The 19728-nt window shown below is 36.1% G+C and overlaps 5 protein-coding genes across 7 annotated transcripts; 3 read left to right on the forward strand and 2 right to left on the reverse strand.

Annotated features, from left to right (window-relative positions):
• The first annotated feature begins 167 nt into the window (after window positions 1-167).
• Window positions 168-1863, forward strand: LOC116028682 (CBS domain-containing protein CBSX5-like). The gene is made up of 2 exons (XM_031270472.1): window positions 168-604; window positions 834-1863. Exons 1-2 carry the CDS (start codon window positions 267-269, stop codon window positions 1681-1683), a joined length of 1188 nt encoding a protein of 395 aa, XP_031126332.1. The 5' UTR covers window positions 168-266; the 3' UTR covers window positions 1684-1863.
• Window positions 1864-2163: 300 nt separating this feature from the next.
• LOC116028681 lies at window positions 2164-5474 on the reverse strand. The gene is made up of 3 exons (XM_031270471.1): window positions 3346-5474; window positions 2971-3061; window positions 2164-2686 (listed from the first exon to the last, which is right to left on the reverse strand). Exons 1-3 carry the CDS (start codon window positions 5260-5262, stop codon window positions 2499-2501), a joined length of 2196 nt encoding a protein of 731 aa, XP_031126331.1. The 5' UTR covers window positions 5263-5474; the 3' UTR covers window positions 2164-2498.
• A 5253-nt stretch (window positions 5475-10727) lies between these two features.
• Window positions 10728-13651, forward strand: LOC116028796 (E3 ubiquitin-protein ligase AIRP2-like). Its single transcript, XM_031270621.1, has 5 exons — window positions 10728-11083; window positions 11693-11843; window positions 11951-12017; window positions 12101-12335; window positions 13101-13651. Exons 1-5 carry the CDS (start codon window positions 10974-10976, stop codon window positions 13312-13314), a joined length of 777 nt encoding a protein of 258 aa, XP_031126481.1. The 5' UTR covers window positions 10728-10973; the 3' UTR covers window positions 13315-13651.
• Window positions 13652-13806: 155 nt separating this feature from the next.
• LOC116028795 (sphingolipid delta(4)-desaturase DES1-like) lies at window positions 13807-17310 on the forward strand. Of its 3 annotated transcripts, XM_031270619.1 has the most exons (4): window positions 13807-14620; window positions 14746-14831; window positions 14936-15179; window positions 16263-17310. In XM_031270619.1, the coding sequence occupies exons 3-4, from the start codon at window positions 15021-15023 to the stop codon at window positions 17094-17096; spliced, it is 993 nt and encodes a 330-aa protein (XP_031126479.1). In that variant the 5' UTR covers window positions 13807-14620; window positions 14746-14831; window positions 14936-15020; the 3' UTR covers window positions 17097-17310. The 3 variants fall into 3 exon arrangements, with proteins under 3 accessions (XP_031126479.1, XP_031126478.1, XP_031126480.1); XM_031270618.1 differs by having other exon boundaries at window positions 13807-14798; XM_031270620.1 differs by lacking the exon at window positions 14746-14831.
• LOC116028797 (tetraspanin-19-like) lies at window positions 17203-18890 on the reverse strand. Its single transcript, XM_031270622.1, has 5 exons — window positions 18637-18890; window positions 18215-18314; window positions 18041-18121; window positions 17851-17955; window positions 17203-17653 (listed from the first exon to the last, which is right to left on the reverse strand). The coding sequence occupies exons 1-5, from the start codon at window positions 18786-18788 to the stop codon at window positions 17486-17488; spliced, it is 606 nt and encodes a 201-aa protein (XP_031126482.1). The 5' UTR covers window positions 18789-18890; the 3' UTR covers window positions 17203-17485.
• Between the last annotated feature and the right edge of the window lie 838 nt (window positions 18891-19728).

A 19728-nucleotide genomic window follows, 5' to 3' on the forward strand; every position in this document is an offset into this window, starting at 1 on the left:
GTTAATCTTGACAAAATTTTAACGTCTGAGGGATGGAAAAAAAAATAAAAAAATCTAACCCGCGATACATTTTCGGATCATGTGGACCCGCCCCAACTCATACATGATGTGAACCTGTCAGCCATCTCTCTTATAAATACCCCGTGCATTTTCCATTTCCCCCCAGACTGAGTCGTTCTTTCATTCCGGCAATTTTGACGGTATAATCTTCGAGAACATTCTCCATTTCTCTCTCACCTTATCTCTTCGGAGCATTCCGTTCTTGTATGGCAGTGAGTTTCCTGAATCGCGAGGTATCAGACCTGTGTTTGGGGAAACCCACGCTGAGGCCGGTGAAGGAGACGGCGAGCATAGCGGAGGCGGTAGCTGCGTTGAAGAGGTCCGGCGAGAGCCACGTAAGCGTGTGGAGATGTTCCGATCATTCTAGGAAGGTTCTGGAAGGTGGCAATTGCCGCTGTATCGGTAAGATCTGTATGGTGGATGTGATTTGCTTTCTGTGCAAGGAGGAGAATTTGGGAAACATTTCCAAGGCTCTGGAATCTCCGGTTTCGGAGCTTTTGCCGAAAGGGATCTCCATCGTCACGCATTTGGATCGCAATTCCAGGTAGCCTTGTTTTCTCTTTCTTCAAATTTTTTCGTCAATTTAATGTTGTGACCGCTTATTAGTTGTTAGTACATTTTATTGATTGATTTGTTGTTTGTTAATTCTATAATTCGTATGCCGATTAAACTTTCTTATTTTCTGCATTTGATGTTTCTCCTCTGGAATTTTACTTCTGCTGAATATGTTTATGTTGACATGGTATTTTGTTTGCTCCATCTTAATTGTTCAGCTTGCTGGAGGCAATAGATTACATTCTTGAAGGCACTCAAAACCTTGTTGTTCCAATAATGCGCAGTAATTCAAGGAGAGAGCATTTGAATAAACCCCTATCTCTGAGTTCCTCGAACCATCACGGCGTTGAATACTGTTGGTTGACACAGGAAGATGTGGTCCGCTTCCTTCTCAATTCCATTGGTGTCTTTTCCCCCCTGCCAACCTTTACAATTGAATCACTCAACATCATTGATCACGATATCATGACCATTCGTTACCATGACCCTGCAGCCGGAGCCCTGAGCTCCATTTCTCGTGCTCATGTTGAGCAGACCTCAATTGCTGTTATTGATGATGATAACAGATTGATAGGCGAAATCTCGCCCTTCACTCTTGCCCACTGTGATGACACAGTTGCTGCAGCTATCATGACTCTCTCCGCAGGTGATCTCATGGCATACATCGACTGCTGTGGTCCCACCGAGGACTTGGTCGAGTTGGTGAAGCAGAGGCTTGAGGAGAAAAATCTTGGCACACTTTTGGAACTGATGGAGGATGAGTATTCTGTGTCTTCAATTTCATCAACACCTTCCAGTTCTTCTTCAGACGACGAGTCCACCTTGAGCAGAAGCAGTGGGTCGGGACAATACTGTATGAGGAGATCCGAGGCAATTACTTGTCATCCATGGAGTTCATTGATTGCTGTTATGATTCAAGCGTTGGCGCATCGGGCAAGCTGCATATGGGTCATTGAAGAAGACCAAACTCTGGTTGGAAATGTGACATACAAAGAAATCCTGAGGGTTTTCAGGAGCATTGCCAACTCCAGGCCAAAGCCAGGTAGAGAGAATGCATTCAAACAATAACAGACAGTCAGACATGTCTTATGTTTTTTATTTTTTATTTTTTGAAAGAAGACATGTCTTATGTTATAATGTTATATACTTATATTGTTATTGTTATGTCCCAAATTTTGCTTGTATCAATTCTTGAACAAAAATCTTTTGAGTAATATAAATTATACTTTTTGATTGTTTGTGTGGAAAGTTATTTCCATCTTTTGAACTGTTCTATTTCTTTTTTCTGGCTATTAGTTAAAGTTGCATGTCTGAGATGAAAATCACCATCAGAGGTCAAGTTGTTAAGTAAAGTTTATCATTAAACAGATATATAATTAGTTGTGAGAATGGGGTAAACAACCCTAAAAATGATAAAACTTTATTCTTCTGCAACTGTAGCCCATTTTTTCCTGCTGCAAGTTGCAGAATTTGTAGCCACTTGTGTCAATTTTGGATGCTTTTAACTTTTTGTGTGGAAGACAACTTAGACAAGTTCATTTTTGCATCTTTGCTGCTAAATATCTCTTTCACAAAAGTGTACAAACTACAACAAAATAAGATCTGTAGATGAAATTGACAGAGAATAGAACTGATAACTCCATAATAACCAGAAAGAAACCATTACCATCCAAAATATGCCAGCTTAATTTCAGTGTACTGTATCTGTGCATGTTGGCAAAAACCAAGGAGGGTTTGTAAAGACAAGAAAGAAGATGGGTATAAAATTGTGAATATATGGCCAGTATAAGCATATCTATCTATCAAGAATTGCTTATGACCAGAAAAGATAAGACTGTGACTGTGTGGAATATGTCCCCCGGGGTTAGAAAAATCTTATATGACTAATTGTACCAGTTGAGCTCAGATATGCAGGATGATAAGGCCTTCTGAACTTGTAGATTGTCCGAGTCCATATCAAGTGCATCTTCAAATAGCCTTCTAGCTTGCTGTAATAGCCTCACCTTCTCTCTACTGTTTCTGGGCCGTAGCCGAGATCTTTGTTGTAAAGCCGCACCCCATCTGAAGAGAGCTGCAACCAAAAAATTTGTCAAAAATCCATTCGAGACTTCTTGTTTCTTGTACTCTGGCAAGAATAATAGTAACACATATACAGACATGAGCAACTTTCAAATCATTGAAACATGTAAATCTATAATTCAAGAAAAATACGAGATTATTGCCCCAAGAGTCACTTAAAACAACACACTTCTATGATTCTTTAAAGGAAAGACAAGGGTGAACATGGATTTACAGATGTTCAATACATCCCATATAAACTAGGTTCCAGAATGCTAAAGAGCAGTTTTAACCTACCATCAGGTGCATAATTATTGCTTTTGGACATCATCGCATCGAATTTATCTATTGCAGCCAAGAACACCTTGTCAGCATCACGGGCAGCATCCTGAAACGTGAAAATGTGTGAGTTACAACCATGATGGGATTCCTTACAATTTAATGGCTTTAAAGAATGATGTTGTGGTTGGATGGGTCAAAGTAAGGGAAACGAAAATATGTGGGAAATGAAAGTGGGGGAGAAAAGGAAATTTGTTCTTTTTTTTTTTTTGGAAGAATGAAAAGAAAATGAGATGCAAGGGAGAGAGAAGATGAGAAATAGAGGCGGTGCATGTTTTAGAGCGAGAGAATAGTAAAACTAAACGATCTAGTTTTGTCAGGATCAGTGCTTACCGGTCCTATATCTGCAATCAACTGTGCACGGAAAGAGAGAGCAAGACCCCAGTTATACAACGCTCTCATATCATTCCCATCAATTGACAGAGCTAACCTATACTGTCTCCCTGCCTTAATAAGTAGTTCTTCACACTCTTCACAGACATTAACGAGATAAGATGCGAGTTTCTCTTTCCTTCCAACTTTATCATTTTGTGCATTTTCTATTCCCTCCCATATATCCACCGAGACAGGATTTGTTCTAGTGAGTACTATTCTCAATTCACGACTGATCCTTAGTTTTAGCTCTCCATGAAGGAGGTATGTGTTACCCAACTGGCCCACAGCCAATAAACTCATAGGTCTGATGTCCGTGGCTTTTGAAAGTAGAATGGCAGACTTGTGGAATGCATCATCTGCGATCTTATCATTACCTTGCCGCCTTAAGCAACCCTTGGCTTCTTTCAGTAAAATATTAGCTTCAGAAAGGTACTTACTGAACTTCATATCATCAGAACCCGCAGAAAATGTAGAGGAACCAACATCTCTATCATGCGAGCGGTCATTACTGGCCAGGGAGGGTTCATCTTCAGGAGCCATCGTCTCGGTTTTGATATAAGACCGACAATCTTCGTTGCTCTTTGTGCCATCAAAAGGGCTATATTTTCCTTCTAATTCGTTGACTTCTTGCTCTTGCAGAAAAGAATTCACTGTTTTAATGCTCTCTGTGCTGACACCAAAATCCAGAGATTTGTGTAAGCACTCATCAGATATCCAAGTCCCAACTTCATTAGGATTACCATTTTTAAGAGAGATTCTTTCATTCTTCATATAATGCGTATGGTTACTTGAATAACAATATTGTTGACTGCCAAAAATTGATTGAACACTATAATCCATCTCTGGCGAACTTGCATTCTTATCAGCAACTGTATTCGACCTACTAGTCTCAGCATGATCGAATAAAGTGCCTTTTGAACTCTGATCACGATTCCCAACTTTCTGATTCAAAATATAATTTACATTTCTATCTTTAGCAGAAGAGCCCAATATATTGCCTTGCTTCAAGTTGGTAACATTCCCATCCATTAACTCATTCTCTGGGGAATCTTTCCGCTTATTAGACTTCAAATCTGACTTTTCTTGAAATAGCCCAGCGAAAAACTGAGAAACACTAAACTGATTCTCGCCTGGATTTTTCTTTCGCCTACTCGACTTTTGGTTTGAACTTCTTTCCATTTCCTGGCTTTCAACTAGTATACTGTCTATACAACCCTCAAGGATACTTTTAGCATTAACAGCAGATGAATTAACAAGCTCTAAATTGTTGACAAAACTTTCTAGGTCATCCACTGTAATGTGATTACATTCAATCCCTTTCCTAGCATCATTCTTCAATTTCAAAATCTTAGCATCAAATCCATTTATCAAGTCCACCAAACACCTCAATTTCTCAACAGGAACCCTAAAAATCTCATCTTTGGGTATCTTCTTGGTCCCATTCAGGCTCATCTGACCTCCATTCACAAGCCCAATTGTGAACCCAAGAACAAATACTATCATACAAGCTGGAAATGCAATAAAGGAGGAAACCTTGACTCTAGAAATGGCCAAAGCACAAACAAACCCCAACACATACACAAACACATATTTTCTATCATTAATTCCAAGAGATTTCAGAAGACTGTGAAGAAGGTTGGACTCACCGGAGCTGACTGAGTCACTAACGAGTTCAGGAGCGTCCCAACCGCCATAACTCAGCGATTCAGAGCTTGCTACGGCGCAGAAAGTGAGCATCTTTGGAGTCCTGGAACATTTTCTCGTGAAGGGGTTGGGATAATTTGGGATTTTCTGGGAAATTGAGGGAAAATGGAAGGAAAAATTTCGCGGTGAGCATAATTTTAGACAGAATTCCCTTGAAATTATGGTATTCATGGCGGCGTTGACTCCGATTGGGCAGTTTGAATCAACAGCTTCCTCGCTCTCGCATGGTAATCCTCGGCTGACTATCCTGAAAATTGTTGGAGATTGATTTCTGTTTCTGAGATAGAACTATAGCAGGGTGTTCTTGTTAATTTGGAGGATGATAGTAGGAATAAATGAAGAAAAATATCACTTTCCAATATTGCAAATGGAAAGTAAAAAACAGCCCAAAATAATGGGGCTAATATTGAACTAGATTTGGCCCATTAGCTACATTTTGTTGATTTTTCTTTTAATAACAACTCATTTCCTAATATTGCCAAGGACCTTGTGGTCCAGTGGCATCAAACCCTTCCCTTTATACCGCATTGTAATAGAGTCAGTAGTATTCAAAAAAAAAAGGTAAAATATTGAAGAATTGAAAACAAAGACTTTAGTAAACATGCATATTTCCTAAATTAGAAAACAATCAAAACATAAAAGAAATTTTTAAAAAAAATGGAGAAATGAAAAACAAGAGAAGTAATGAAGTAAACACAGTCGCCCCGAGACCGGAGAGACGATTGCTAATTTTTATGATATTTCCTGGTAGCTTTGGAAAGACATGGATGAAAAACTGTTTGATGAAGTAGTGAAGTACTGCTAATAAGATTCAAAAGCAAAGATTTTATGTTTAGTGTCGTACATGCAATGCTACGTACAGAGTTGCATCTTCTTAATTAGAGCCTAGTGGCTTTACAGGGGTTGGTGTCTTGGTGATGTGTTGCTGCTGCTGGAATGCTTTTTTGACTGAATCATAAGATTCATTTGACTGGTTCATTTTATTTTGGTGGCAATTTCTGCATATGTTTGGAGGATTTTGTGGGATTGTCTTAGAGATGATATATGTTACTACCTTTTGGATTTCTCTTGCATATCCCGAGCTGATCTTCATGTGGGTCTTGAATTCATTTATCTTGATTCTAATTACTACTTGAAAGTTACGCTGTCGTAATTGACCAATTTAATTATGAAGGTGACCAACTTGATAGGGGTACTTACCAATTATATTTGATGAGCATATTACACTTTAATGCGACATTCTTAAACATTTGACTTTTTTATTTTTGTGATGATAGAATTTTGTAGTCACTATTTAAGAGTATGCATTAAGTAAATCACGTTCATGTGTGATATCTCATAAAGTAGTTGGCCTTCTTGTATTTAACTTTTTTTTTTTTAATCATTAATACAATTGTGTCACTTCAATTAAAAAAATCGAGCTATATAATGACTACTTGAGTTTGATTTTCTTTCTAGAAAGAAGGAAAATGAATACGAAACTTAACAACTTAACGTTGAATAAAAGTACATTGTTAAATTATAAGTGCTTATTAGGGATTTGTCTAAAGTAGACAATGACGCATAATTCTGATGTGGGAAAAGGAAAAAAAAGTAATTAAAGATCAACACAAAAGTTAATTTAAAAGTGAATGATCAGTTAATACATTTTTTTAAAAAAAAAAAAAAGAGAAAAAAAAAGGAGCAAAGTTAGAGTAGATATAAATATAACTTTATCAAGAAAAGGTTATAATTTAAGCTTGGAAGTGACAAATGAATTGATGTCGTTATCCCAACCAAGTTTATATGTGATAGAACAAGTTGGTGAGATATGGATAATGTCTTCTTGATGTAACAATGAGTTGTACATATATCCTCATCCACTTCCCGTGAACCTATTCTTACTGCATATATATCCATTTATTCCCCTTCCCAATTCACACATTTAGACCACATTCTATGTACAATATCACTCTTGCATTATGCCCCCACCGAATCTCTTTTTCCCTTCTCTCCTCCTTCATCCTTCACATGAACCAATACGTCATAATTTTTCTAGTGACTTTAGTTAAATCCCCTTCCATACACCTTCTAAAGCCAATTGTCCATCTTTGAGATTATATATATACACACACACACACACGCTAAACATAACTAATACAATAATATAAGATTATGGAGAGTGTAAGTTTTTTGAAGTCATTAGATATTGAAGGACTTTGACTAATTAGTGGTAGTGAAGACTTCTTGTGTGTATAAGTGTATAGTCGGTGAGGAATCTAGAATTTTTTTAGACAACTCAAAATTTAACTCATTCATATGTCTTGGGATGAATCATATGAGTTCATGAGGTTCAGCATATAGTTTGATGGAATTGGGAAAGAAATATTCTAAAAAAATAAATGAAAAGAAAATAAAAAGGATAGGCTAATCTTGATTGCATTACTATTTTTTTTTAATCATCAAACCAACCACTGGTCCCTACCACCTGTCTTATTCTTTTGGTTGGGACATGGCCCCCACATTAGATAAAGAGACTAGCCTTACTAGATAAAGACCTACAAATTTAAATGATAATAACCATATTTGAGGAGCAAATTAAATTTGTAGTTGAAACTAACCTTGGCGGACTAAGGTTATAGAATAAATTATGTCAAAAAATGTCAAATGGTTAAAAAAGAAAAAATTGGTATAAAATTTCGATTCATGGTAAAAAAAAAAAATCTAAATTTATATTGATGGTTAGGCACCGAATTTGATTACAATTATTGATTGTACATCATGATAATGAAAGGATAGGAGATGATTAGCTTAAGGATTCACCTATGATGAAATGACATGTGGGTAATCATCATTCTTGATCATTGATTCATTGTCCAATATACAAAAATAAACGTTAAAAAGTATTTTGCAAGATATTTTCAATGGCAATTTTGTATTTTTGCATGTTTTTTTTTTCCTTAATCAAGAACTATATTAGTTTATTGCAATACGTGATATTAATCTGAATTAATATCAAATAATTAAATACAAAATTAATAAAATAAGATTAACAAATTATAGCACGAGATAAATATAATTTTTTATATATGAACTTATTATAGTAAGAATTGATATGACGTGTGTTGAGTGTAAGTGATGAGTTCAACTCTTTTATTATATTTCATAAGTTATTTATATCTAGTACAATGGACACAACTGTTCCATGCACGTGCTATTTTGCAATCAACTTCGAACATTTTGATGTAATAACATCTCTTGATAGATATAGTAATTCAAGTTTCCAAATATAATCGAGTTAGGCAATTCATCTTTTTAGAAATGAATTAAGTTGTTTGAGCCTTTCAAGATGACTTGGCCCGAGTTAACATTAGTGAGTCCATGCTCAATTACTTTGTCATGAATCTACACGTGGAATTTAAACTGACCTTTCTTAATACGTATATCAAATCTTTATCATAATCTAAGTCCAATCACTCTATATTGTAAATTGTCATTGATATATCATCCGGTCAAAAATCAATTTTAATTGTTAGGCATTTGATTCAAATTTCTATTCTCATTTCAATATTCGGACCAAAGCCCTTTGTAAGTAATGCTTATATTGTGAATGAGGGTTCGTGTAACAAGAGGCACCTCAAATATAGTAAGTATATTATACGTTCATATTTATTTAGACTTATAATATGCAGGGCCGTATCTGAGCATGTCTAACATGTGCAACCGCACAGGGCCCCCAATTTTTGGGGGCCCCATATTTAAAAAAAAAAATCATATGTATATATAGTTTACAAAAATTTAGGCTAAATATATAAAGATTAGACCAATTTGTGACAAGATGAAATTGAGTACAATTGACAATTGTTTTTAAAACCTTTTATATATATATATAGTATATATATATATATATATATCCTAATCCAAAAACATTGCCAATTCCGTTCGGCAATTATATTTCATAAATCATAATCCCACATCTCAATTAAACAATTAGAAAATTCTCAATTCCCAACCCTATAAAATACGGCAATATCGTAACGAAATTCGACAATTAACAATTCGATAATTTCGTAGATCGCAAACCGCAATTCAACTGATTCTTCAATTCTTCTTGATCACACAAACTCTCAAGTTCTTCAATTCTCTTAACAGATAATTAATTACGTATTTTTCATAATTTTTGTTTATTGTTTTAAGAATTTTTTTCCTTAAGATTTTTTATAATTATGTCTTCTAGAAAATATACATCTGGGTCTGAGAAGCATAAAAAGAAAAGAAGAATTGTACAACTAACTCAATCTCAAAAAGGAGCTCTTGAAAAATTCATTACAAAACAAACTCAATAGATTAGCTTTAATCTCCATTGAAAATGAGCTTTTGGAAGAAGTTGATATCAAAAGTTTGATTGATGATTTTGCGACTAAATATACACGACATGTCACTTTTTAAATAAAATTTTATATATATTTTTATACAATATTTATATTTCGATACAACTATTATTTATATATAGAAATTATTCGGAAAAAAGAGCTCAGATTAAGATATGGTACAGGGCTCCAATTTTTATTGGAACGGCCCTGATAATATGCATTCACAATACATGATATAAGTTGTTCCTTCTGGGTTCTGGAGTCCAAAAACATTCTTAACATCTGTTTTCAAAAAAAAAAAAAAAAAAAAAAAACATTCTTAACATCTCGAAAGTCGCAAAATCTTTTTAAGGATGAAAACAGATAAACACTTATGAAATAGAAATTGAAAATAGGACAAAATGGAACGGCGAAAACAAAAATCCAGAATAGCGGGCGGCGCCAATTAGCCAATCAGCGTTGCGTGGAGGGAAAGCCATCCAAAGTAAAGGTAACAAGTGGGAGACAATAGTCCTAAAAAAGCAGGGCCAATTTTTTTTTGGAGTGGTAGACTTTCAACTGTGATTAGGGATAGGGGCCGGCTAAACGCTCTCCCCCAATTTTGAATAGTTGATGGACTCAAACTAAAAAGATCAATAGATCGCTTCTAATCCTTGTATTATGAGTCGAAATTCAAACATTGAGATCATCGAACTAATAAGATGATTAATTTGACTGAAGTTTCTATTATTAAATTTATATATATATGTTTGCGACATGAAAAACTCATAATCGCTATCCAATGTAGATACTCGAATAGTAACGATAAGTTTTATTATTATCCAAAAATAAAAGAGGCTAATTTTCTTAAAATATGTTATTTACTCTCCCTGGAGGGCATTAAAGAAGTTGGTGCAATAATTTAAACATAAAAGAGCCCACCACAATAATAACACTTATTAGAGGGTGATTTTAAAGAAAGATATCACCTTTTTTTTAGGTATTCAATTATATTTTTGTGACAGTCACAAGTATTTTAAAACTCAATTCTTTAAACATAAACTGTAATTTAGTAAATATTTAGTAATCCACATTTACTAGTAAAATTAACTCAGTCTCCCCATGGTGAAGGTAAACATGAAATGATCAGTAATTTTTTAAATAAGTAAAAAAGTTAAGGGATAACTTATAGTTCAAAATTCTGAAACAATTACGCAAATACCACTAGTTTTTAACCTCTCCGCGTGTCATCACCTAACGTCACGTGTCCACTGATAACCGCCCCATTCTCTTTCTCTCTCTGCTTTTTGAAGAAGAGGAAGGAGATAGAATCACTCAGGACTTTCTCTCTTCCCCTCTCTCTGTTTCCGAGCGTTATAATCCCAGAAAATTCTCAGAGCTTTTCTGCGAAAACTATAATTCTTTTTAATGTTAAAATGGAAAATTTGATGTGAGCGGGGTTATGGTGAGTAGCTCTGAGGGGAGGTTTTAGGGCGGGTTTAGACAGAGAGAGAAAGAAGATAGTATAGAGGAGAGGAGAGGAGAAACATCATGTATATTGGTGGAGGAGGAGGAGGTGGGAGCTTTGGAGGGCAAATGCGAAGGTCCTTTAAGGATTCTCTCAAAGTTCTGGAAGCTGATATTCAGCACGCGAATACTCTGTGAGTCAACTCGGCACACTGTTACAAAGCTTTTATCTTTGAATTTCTATGATATTTCTCTGCATTCAAAAATTTACCTTGAAGTTTTATCTTTGGGAGTTATGTTAAGCTTCACTTTTTGGTTTGATTTTACTTTTTTCAAGCTCCAGGTTAAAAAAAACAAAAAATTCCTGAGAAATATTATTGGTTGTTGCTGTATTTTGCTCAAAAGGTTTGTTTTGGATTACTGTAGAATTTCCGGAGCTGGACAATTAAAATTATTGAATTAAAAAGAAAATTGATTTTTTTTTTAACCCAATTTACCTTTTGCAGCTTATAAAGTTTAATATGATGGGGCATTTTGTGTAGAAAGGTTTCATCATGGTTGTTTTACACTTTACTAATCACTGATTGCTTCAGTTGCTGATAAACGTATCATTTTCAATGCTGTCATCACAGTTAGCTTGCAAAGTGTATAAACTCCAAGGGCCTACCTTGGTTTAAAAAAAATATCTATTCATTAGAGGAAGAATCTGTTTGACTTGTGAGAATATTCTTGCTTATATGTTGGAACTTACTGATACTTGTTTCTTCCATTAGTAAACTAGAATCTTGCAATGTGGATTGCAGGGCATCTGACTTTCCAAGGGAGTATGATGGTGCTTGTCTACAAATGCGAATGTCATATAGCCCAGCGGCACATCTCTTCCTGTTCTTGGTGCAATGGACTGATTGCCAGCTCGCCGGTACTCTAGGATTGTTGAGGATTTTAATCTACAAGGTTTGATTTTTCTCATGTCGTGTGACATTTTCCGGTTTATTGGATTACATCAGTTACTTGGATGAACACTGAAGGTATGAATACAAATATCGGTTCCTTTCTTGCAGGTTTATGTTGATGGCACTACAACAATGTCCACTCACGAACGAAAGGCAAGCATTAAAGAATTTTATGGTGAGCTTCTAATTATGTCTTCACTTCTTGATCTCACCCATAGGTGATTTTGGTTCTAATGTTTCAATTCAATCTGTGGGCAGCTGCTATTTATCCCTCCTTACTTCAACTCGAAAAGGGGGTCACGGATTCAGAAGACAAAAGGCAAAAAGCCGTATGTCTGGAGAGGTACAGGAGAAGAGACGATGAGGACTATAGACAAGCTTCGGATTTGGATATTGAGAGGGAGGAAGAATGTGGAATATGCATGGAAATGAACAGCAAAATTGTACTGCCTAACTGCAATCATGCCATGTGTTTGAAATGCTACCATGAATGGTGTGTTTCCTCTCTCTTAAATACTTTATGGTTGATGCATAAGCCACCCCTTGTTGCAATAATGATAGATTCACATTCATTTCATGGTTAGGACTTAACATTTAGTACCTACTTATTAATGCTGTCTGTTTCCTTTGTACCGTTAAATCTTTTGCTGGACACACATCTTTTGTTTGGCTATGTTTAACAATGACTGCTAGGTTGGGTTGAATTCACACTTTTTAAGTTTAAACCACAATTTCAGAGGAGCCGAAGCTTAGTTCCTTGTCCATTTCAAAAGAGGCTGGTCTGCTTGTTTACAATCTCAGGGTTGTACTAATTAATCATTAGTGTCCTTTCTGTTGGCTCACATTTGGATCTATGAACTTTGCATCTGAATTTAATTTATTTATAGTAATCAAAATTTTCTTTGTGGTTTACAATATTTAGCCTTGGATAGTAATCTAGCTAGCCAGAATAGTTACTGGGTGAAGGACTAATTTGTCCGATGCTATACATTAGTTATCAGTCATTGGTGGAAGACAAGTACTGAATTCAAAGAGGAAATTGGCTTCTCTCTCTTAATTTGACTTTCATATTTCATCCCATTTGTTTATTGTCGTTCTGCTCACCTGCCTGCTTGTATTTTTCTTTTTTAAGTAATTTTACACGTCTGCTTCTCTCACCAGATGCTTACAGCTTCCTAATTCTAGTCACGCATCCCAGATTCTCTCCCAGAACTGCCCGTATTTTCTTTTAGCCAATTGAATAAATTATGAATTGCAGGCGTTCAAGGTCACAATCTTGTCCCTTCTGCCGCGATAGTTTGAAAAGCGTAAACTCTGGAGACCTTTGGGTATATCTGGACAACCGGGACGCCATGGACATGGAAACTATAACAAGGGAAAACCTGAGAAGGCTGTTCATGTACATAGAGAAGCTGCCTCTGGTTGTGCCTCATAGCGTTTTTGACAGTACTTACGATACTCACCTAAGGTAGAGCCGAGTGTTTGACAGCCCTCTCGGGTTGTCTTCTCGAGCACTATTTTCTCTCATTGAATTACTGAAAAAGGGCCCGAAAAATAAGTCGGTCCGACTAGATTTAGAAAATCTGGAGTGGCTTCTTCTTCCACTTCTGATTATAAGAACCCAGCCTGAGTTATTGTGGCACAGGGTTAGGTTTAAGAACAGTGTTATATTAGTAGTTTCATCATCTCCTAGTATGTACATGCATGTACAGTTGTGTTGCTTGGTTGTTTATCAGTGTTTTGGGCCTTCTTAAACTTGGGCTTGCCCCAGATATGATATGAATCTTGTGGGCTTCTTTAAGCTTTTCATATGAGAGTTTCTGATGACCCTTTCATCCCTTTTCAACTCCAACTATACCATATGAAAATTTTTATTTTTCAAAGTATCTTGGCATGTATCAAGTATTATTGGTACTGGAACTTTAGGAGCTTCTTTAAAGGATTCAAATAGTGTATAAAATTATTTTTTTGATAAAGCTTAAACTTTTAATCAAATATGGATGAGTTTTGATCAATGTCACCTATGTGGAGAATCATTGGACTTTGATTTTATGGAAAAAGTTTGCAATTGTCAGGTTTGCATGTGATTTTAGTGTGAAAAGGTTCACAAGTTATTATTGGTTTAATTTTAAAAAGCTATTGTGATTTTAGTGTGTAAAGAATCACAAGTTATTCATAGTTGATCGGTTTTATTTAAAAAGGCTAATCGATGGTTTTCACATAAAGTCAATTTTGTAATTTTATAGAAGTGTGCAAAAGATTTAATTTTTTTGGTCATGGGAAGGGGAGGAACCCCACAGGCTATCTCCTGTTTGCTCTATCGTTGTACTTCAACACTCTGATTTACTTTCCTCAAAGAACTCACAGATATCGTTTGGCAGGTCGTCAAATTCAATTTAGTCACATCTTTTTTCGCACTTCAATTCTTGTAAGGCTATTTGTAACTCTATTTTAATCTCGGAAAATATGAGTAATTTTTATATCCCAAACCTTTTTAAATCAGTACTTACAAATTCTCATAACATCTCGGTTCTAATGGTTCGGGGCCCTTACTAATTTATTTAAAAAAATCAATAGATAGTTCTTAAATTAATTTTGTTATCTTGTAGAAGTTAATTGTTGCATCAACTTTTTGGTTTTTGGGTAATAATAATGTGTCCACAATTGCTAAAATATAGTAAAAGGACAATGCACATGGTAGGTGTAGGTATGATGGAAGCAGCAAGGGTGAAGACAGCAAGAAGAAAAGAAGGGTGAAGAGTGAAGACAGCTGTGATGGTATAAAGAAGACAAAGCTGCATAGATTAAATTGTTTTTAATTATACATAAATGATGTTTGTCACAGATGTAATATGATATATGATAATTTTAAAAAATAGTTGGATTAAAATTGCAATTTCCAGGCGTTTGCGTCCAAGAAAGGAACGAAAGGCAGAGAGCAAAAGAGAGAAACATGGTCCATATGTCTTTTTCTGCAAATTTGTGAACAGTAATCTTAAAAATATCATTTTTATTGTTTTTCACTCGTTTAAATTTAAACTTCCGCAAATGCCGCTCATGTTAAACTAACCTGGTCTGCTCAAATCCTACCAGGCACCCGAGGCTAAACATTCCAAAAAAACAAGAAAGATCCAGTAGTCCGTAGAGGGAAGAAGAGAATAAGAGAGAGAGAGAGAGAATGGGATTTGCGGGGGAAGAGAGAGAAGAAGGTGTAATGGCTACAGATTTCTTTTGGTCATACACAGATGAGCCTCATGCCTCGCGTAGACGGCAGATCCTCTCTCAGTACCCTCAAATCAAAGAGCTCTTTGGCCCTGACCCCTATGCTTGTCTCAAGGTACAATCTTTATGCGCATTCATTCATGGTTTCTCGGATTTAATCTTGTGGGTTGATTGTACTTTTCGTTTCGCATAATGGGTACTTTGGATCTGAGATGATCTGTGTGGTTTGGGATATGTAATCTAATGTAGTGTAAATGTGTAATGTAATGTTGAAGCCCTCAATTGAAAAAGTGATTTAATGAAGTGTTGGTAGTTATGTTGCAATTGATTATATCCTCTTCAACAACCTTAAAGTCATTCAATTTGCTTGTCTGGAGGAAAAGGACTTGTAATTAAATTCATGTGGCACCTATCAGTTGTTTCATTTCTTGATTTCTTGACCACGAAAGGCGAAATTTTTTCGCTTAGGGCTCAGACTTGGCTTGACAGGATTGTGGAGGGGTAAATTAGACTCATTAGATGGGAGGAGGGCCCAGACTTGGCTCGACAGGATTGTGGAGGGATAAATTAGACTCATTAGATGGGAGGAGGGCCCAGACTTGGCTCGACAGGATTGTGGAGGGGTAAATTAGACTCATTAGATGGGAGGAGGGCCCAGACTTGGCTCGACAAGATTGTGGAGGGGTAAATTAGACTCATTAGGTGGGAGGAGTGCCTGGTGCCCATAAGGAGCCCGTCATTGTTGGCTTACAAGGGCTTCCATTGGAAAACCTGCTTCATATCCATTTAGGATGTGAATCCTCATTGCAATCATTTGGGAAGCTAAAGATTAAAGAAAAAGAATAGAGTTTATGTTCAAGGTTCTGTGACTGGTTGGTTACTTAATTCTGAATTATCTATACTCAAACTTTATTATTTGTGATAAACTGGAGAAAATCATGGCTTTTGCTTTATATGTTCTTCCTAAAATCTGGAGAAATGTATGGTGGAAGAATTGATTTTATTTGCAGAAATTTGCAAGTATGTGGTACTGGGATAAGTTTTACATGCTTTTCCTCCATGGCATTACAAATATTTGAAAATCGTGGAGTAGATCATAGATATAGTTTTAGTTTTCTTGGTAGAATTAAGAGTAGATTTGCAAATAAGAACAGCATCCCTTTTTGGGTTGACACTAATATAAATTTTGTTGCTTCAGATATCTGTGGTTGTTATCCTTCAGCTTTGGACTGCTACCTATCTCTACAATGCAAGCTGGCTGAAAATTCTAGCTGTGTCATACTTTTTTGGTTCATTTCTCAACCACAACCTCTTCTTGGCCATCCATGAGCTCAGCCATAATCTCGCTTTCTCAACCCCAGTTTATAATCGCTGGCTTGGGATTTTCGCTAACCTTCCTGTTGGGGTACCCATGTCCGTCACCTTCCAAAAGTATCATCTCGAGCACCATAGATTCCAAGGCTATGATGGAATTGACATGGATCTCCCCAGCCTTACGGAAGCCCACCTTGTCACGAATGCCATCGCCAAAAGCGTATGGGTTATCTTTCAACTCTTCTTTTATGCTCTCAGGCCTCTTTTCCTCAAGCCAAAACCGCCTGGTGTGTGGGAGTTCACCAATTTGACTGTCCAGCTCGCCCTTGATGCTGCTTTGGTATACTTCTTCGGTTGGAAATCTTTTGCTTATTTGATCTTGTCGACATTTGTTGGTGGCGGCATGCACCCTATGGCTGGCCACTTCATCTCGGAGCACTACGTCTTCAATCCCGAACAGGAGACATACTCGTACTATGGTCCCCTGAATCTAATGACGTGGAGTGTAGGCTATCACAACGAGCACCATGATTTCCCCAGGATCCCCGGGAGCAAGCTTTACAAGGTGAAAGAGATTGCACCGGAATATTATGATACTCTAGATTCGTATTCATCCTGGAGCCAAGTCATCTACATGTATGTAATGGATCGTACGGTTGGGCCTTTTAGCAGAATGAAGAGAAAATTGGCAGATATGAGGGAGAAGAAATCTGAATAGTTCCCCCCCTCTACTCTAGGCTTCAAATGGGATTCTTCTCCCATTCTTGGACTCCTTGTTCTGTGACATTGTTAAGCAATCAGCGTCCCCTTGTTTAGGCTTTAGATTGACAAATGAATGCTTGATTCCATTATTTCATTATTTATACAATTTTGTAATGTGTAATTGTTTGGACACACAAAACTGAAATCTCATTACATATTCATTTTCTGCATTCTTGCTTCTATAGGGTCTTTGTACCCAGAGCTACTCAAACATGGATACATTCTGATTCTGCATCTTACTATTATCTTGTTTCTGCAAGTCTACATGATATGGGAAATTCTGGAATCTGGAGGGTAAGCATCTTTTCGTTTTTGGTTGATTCAGAACCCTAACATTCAAAAACCTCAGACATTCTTGCAGGGGAATCTTGGTTCACCAAGAACATATGGATATGCTGGAAGTGTTTGGTCAGGTTGATTCAGAAGTGGAACTCTTGGCTCACCATTTTCCCTCTCATATCTTCTGTCTCTTCCCAGAGTTCTGAGAACAGTTGCGAGTAAAATCGAAACTCCCTGCCATTTCAAATGTTTCAGTAATAGTTCCAAGACTATAATCTGTTCTTGCATTTCTCAGAAATGAAGCATGGGGTTGGCTATACCAAATTGAAACATGTGCTCCATCTCAACTAAAAGCCTAAGCTGTTGGATTGCAAATTTATGTTTATATATATATATATTATATGCTCAACACCTCAGAACATGGTTTATACCTGAGCAAGCACAATGAACAGGGTGATCCATTGGAAATCTTCACTGTTATTCTTCACAAAATTCTTGAAATCATTAAACCTCCCTGATGGATCTTCTGGTAAATCCTGTGATATAATTTGTAGTTAAATGAAATGAATCAAATCCATTTTTTAAAAATACTTTTCATGTACATATATATATATATACAACCTTTTCCCAGTCAGAGTTGAGGTAAACATCTGCTAGTAATCCAGTCTCTGCTAACAGAAGCAAGAAGATGGTGAGCATATACTACATAGTTAAGGTATGCAGTTCATTTCATGGGATTAGTACTCATCTCAGATTATTTTTTGAATTCATAAAAAAAAATGGAATTAAGGATACAGAAGTGAGGCAAAAAGGATTTGCAGTATGAGCAGCAAAGTGACCAAGGAATGTGATTGCACAGAGGCCAATACCAATGCCAAGAAATGCATGAACAAACCTGCATCAACATCAGACACACTGTATTCTTAAAATTCCCAGTAAATACAAAAAAAAAAAAAAAAAAAAAAAAAANGGGCTATTTCAGTATGAGGGCCATCCCCGCGTGAAGATAATAAACATGGCCAGCGCCTAACCTGATATTGCCACTATAACCGTGGAATAAAAAAAAAAAAAAACAAATAAAAAAGTCGCGGTGGCTAGGGTAGAGTCGCACTTTAAGCTTATCGTGTGAGTTTCCAAGAAAAAAAAAAAAAAAAAAAAAAAAAAAAAAACATCTAAGAAAACAACATATGTTGATCAAAATAGTGAAGGGAGATCACCAAGGAAAAGCATAGCCCGAGCCTGCGGCATCCCGCTGCCAAACTCTGATCATCCAGAGGCCATACATGAGCATTGCAATGCCCACAGTTCCTAAGGTTAGGTTGGCTAGTTTCAGGGATATCTGCAGGCAGTTCTTCAGTATCCTCACCATGTTCACACTTGTTAATTAAGGAATTCTTGTCTATTTTACCAGGATAATCTGTTATAGTGGGAAATAATTGAGATAGCTGTAACAGAATTTGGCATGGTTGTTGTGGCCAAGAGAGTAATTGAGGAAGCATCCAAGAAAGTTCACTCTTTTGGTTTCTTCTTAGGACATTGTAACTGATATATACCATTTTCTTACCCTTCATTATCCGTGAGACGAGTTATGTCAATACGAAAATGTAATATGTATGTTGAAAAATGTAATACCAATCAAAATGTAGTATCTATACTATATATAAAAGCATTATCCTCCTTCCAAACTTTCCCGTCCAAAGTTAGTGGCATTTTGGTAAAATCAGTTATTTTATTTATTTATTAATTTAATTTATTAATTAATTTATTAATTATCCACCCGTGCGTGCCTATTTTATTAATTAATTTATTAATTATCCACCCGTGCGTGCCTATTATGGTTAAATGTTGGTGATTGAATAATTGGATTTATTAATTATCCATATATATATATAGATTGAATAATTGGATTTATTAATTATCCATATATATATATATATTGAATAATTGGATTTATTAATTATCCATATATATATATATATATAATAATTGGATTTATTAATTATCCATATATATATATATATATAATAATTGGATTTATTAATTATCCATATATATATATATATATAGGGTCATGTTCAGGTGTGGCCGTGGCTTCCCGTGCGACCGTGCGGTTCACACCACTCAATGTTACGAAATACACCACTCAATGTTAAGAAACACACCACACAAATATGCACTGTAGTGTGTTTCTTAACATTGTGGTGTGTTTTATTGTGTTTCATTGTGGTGTGTTTCTTAACATTGAGTGGTGTATTTCGTAACATTGAGTGGTGTGTGACCGCACGGCCGCACGGGAGAGCACGACCGCA

Source organism: Ipomoea triloba, chromosome 9 (genome assembly GCF_003576645.1).
Source record: "Ipomoea triloba cultivar NCNSP0323 chromosome 9, ASM357664v1".
Classification (NCBI taxonomy): Eukaryota; Viridiplantae; Streptophyta; class Magnoliopsida; order Solanales; family Convolvulaceae; genus Ipomoea; species Ipomoea triloba.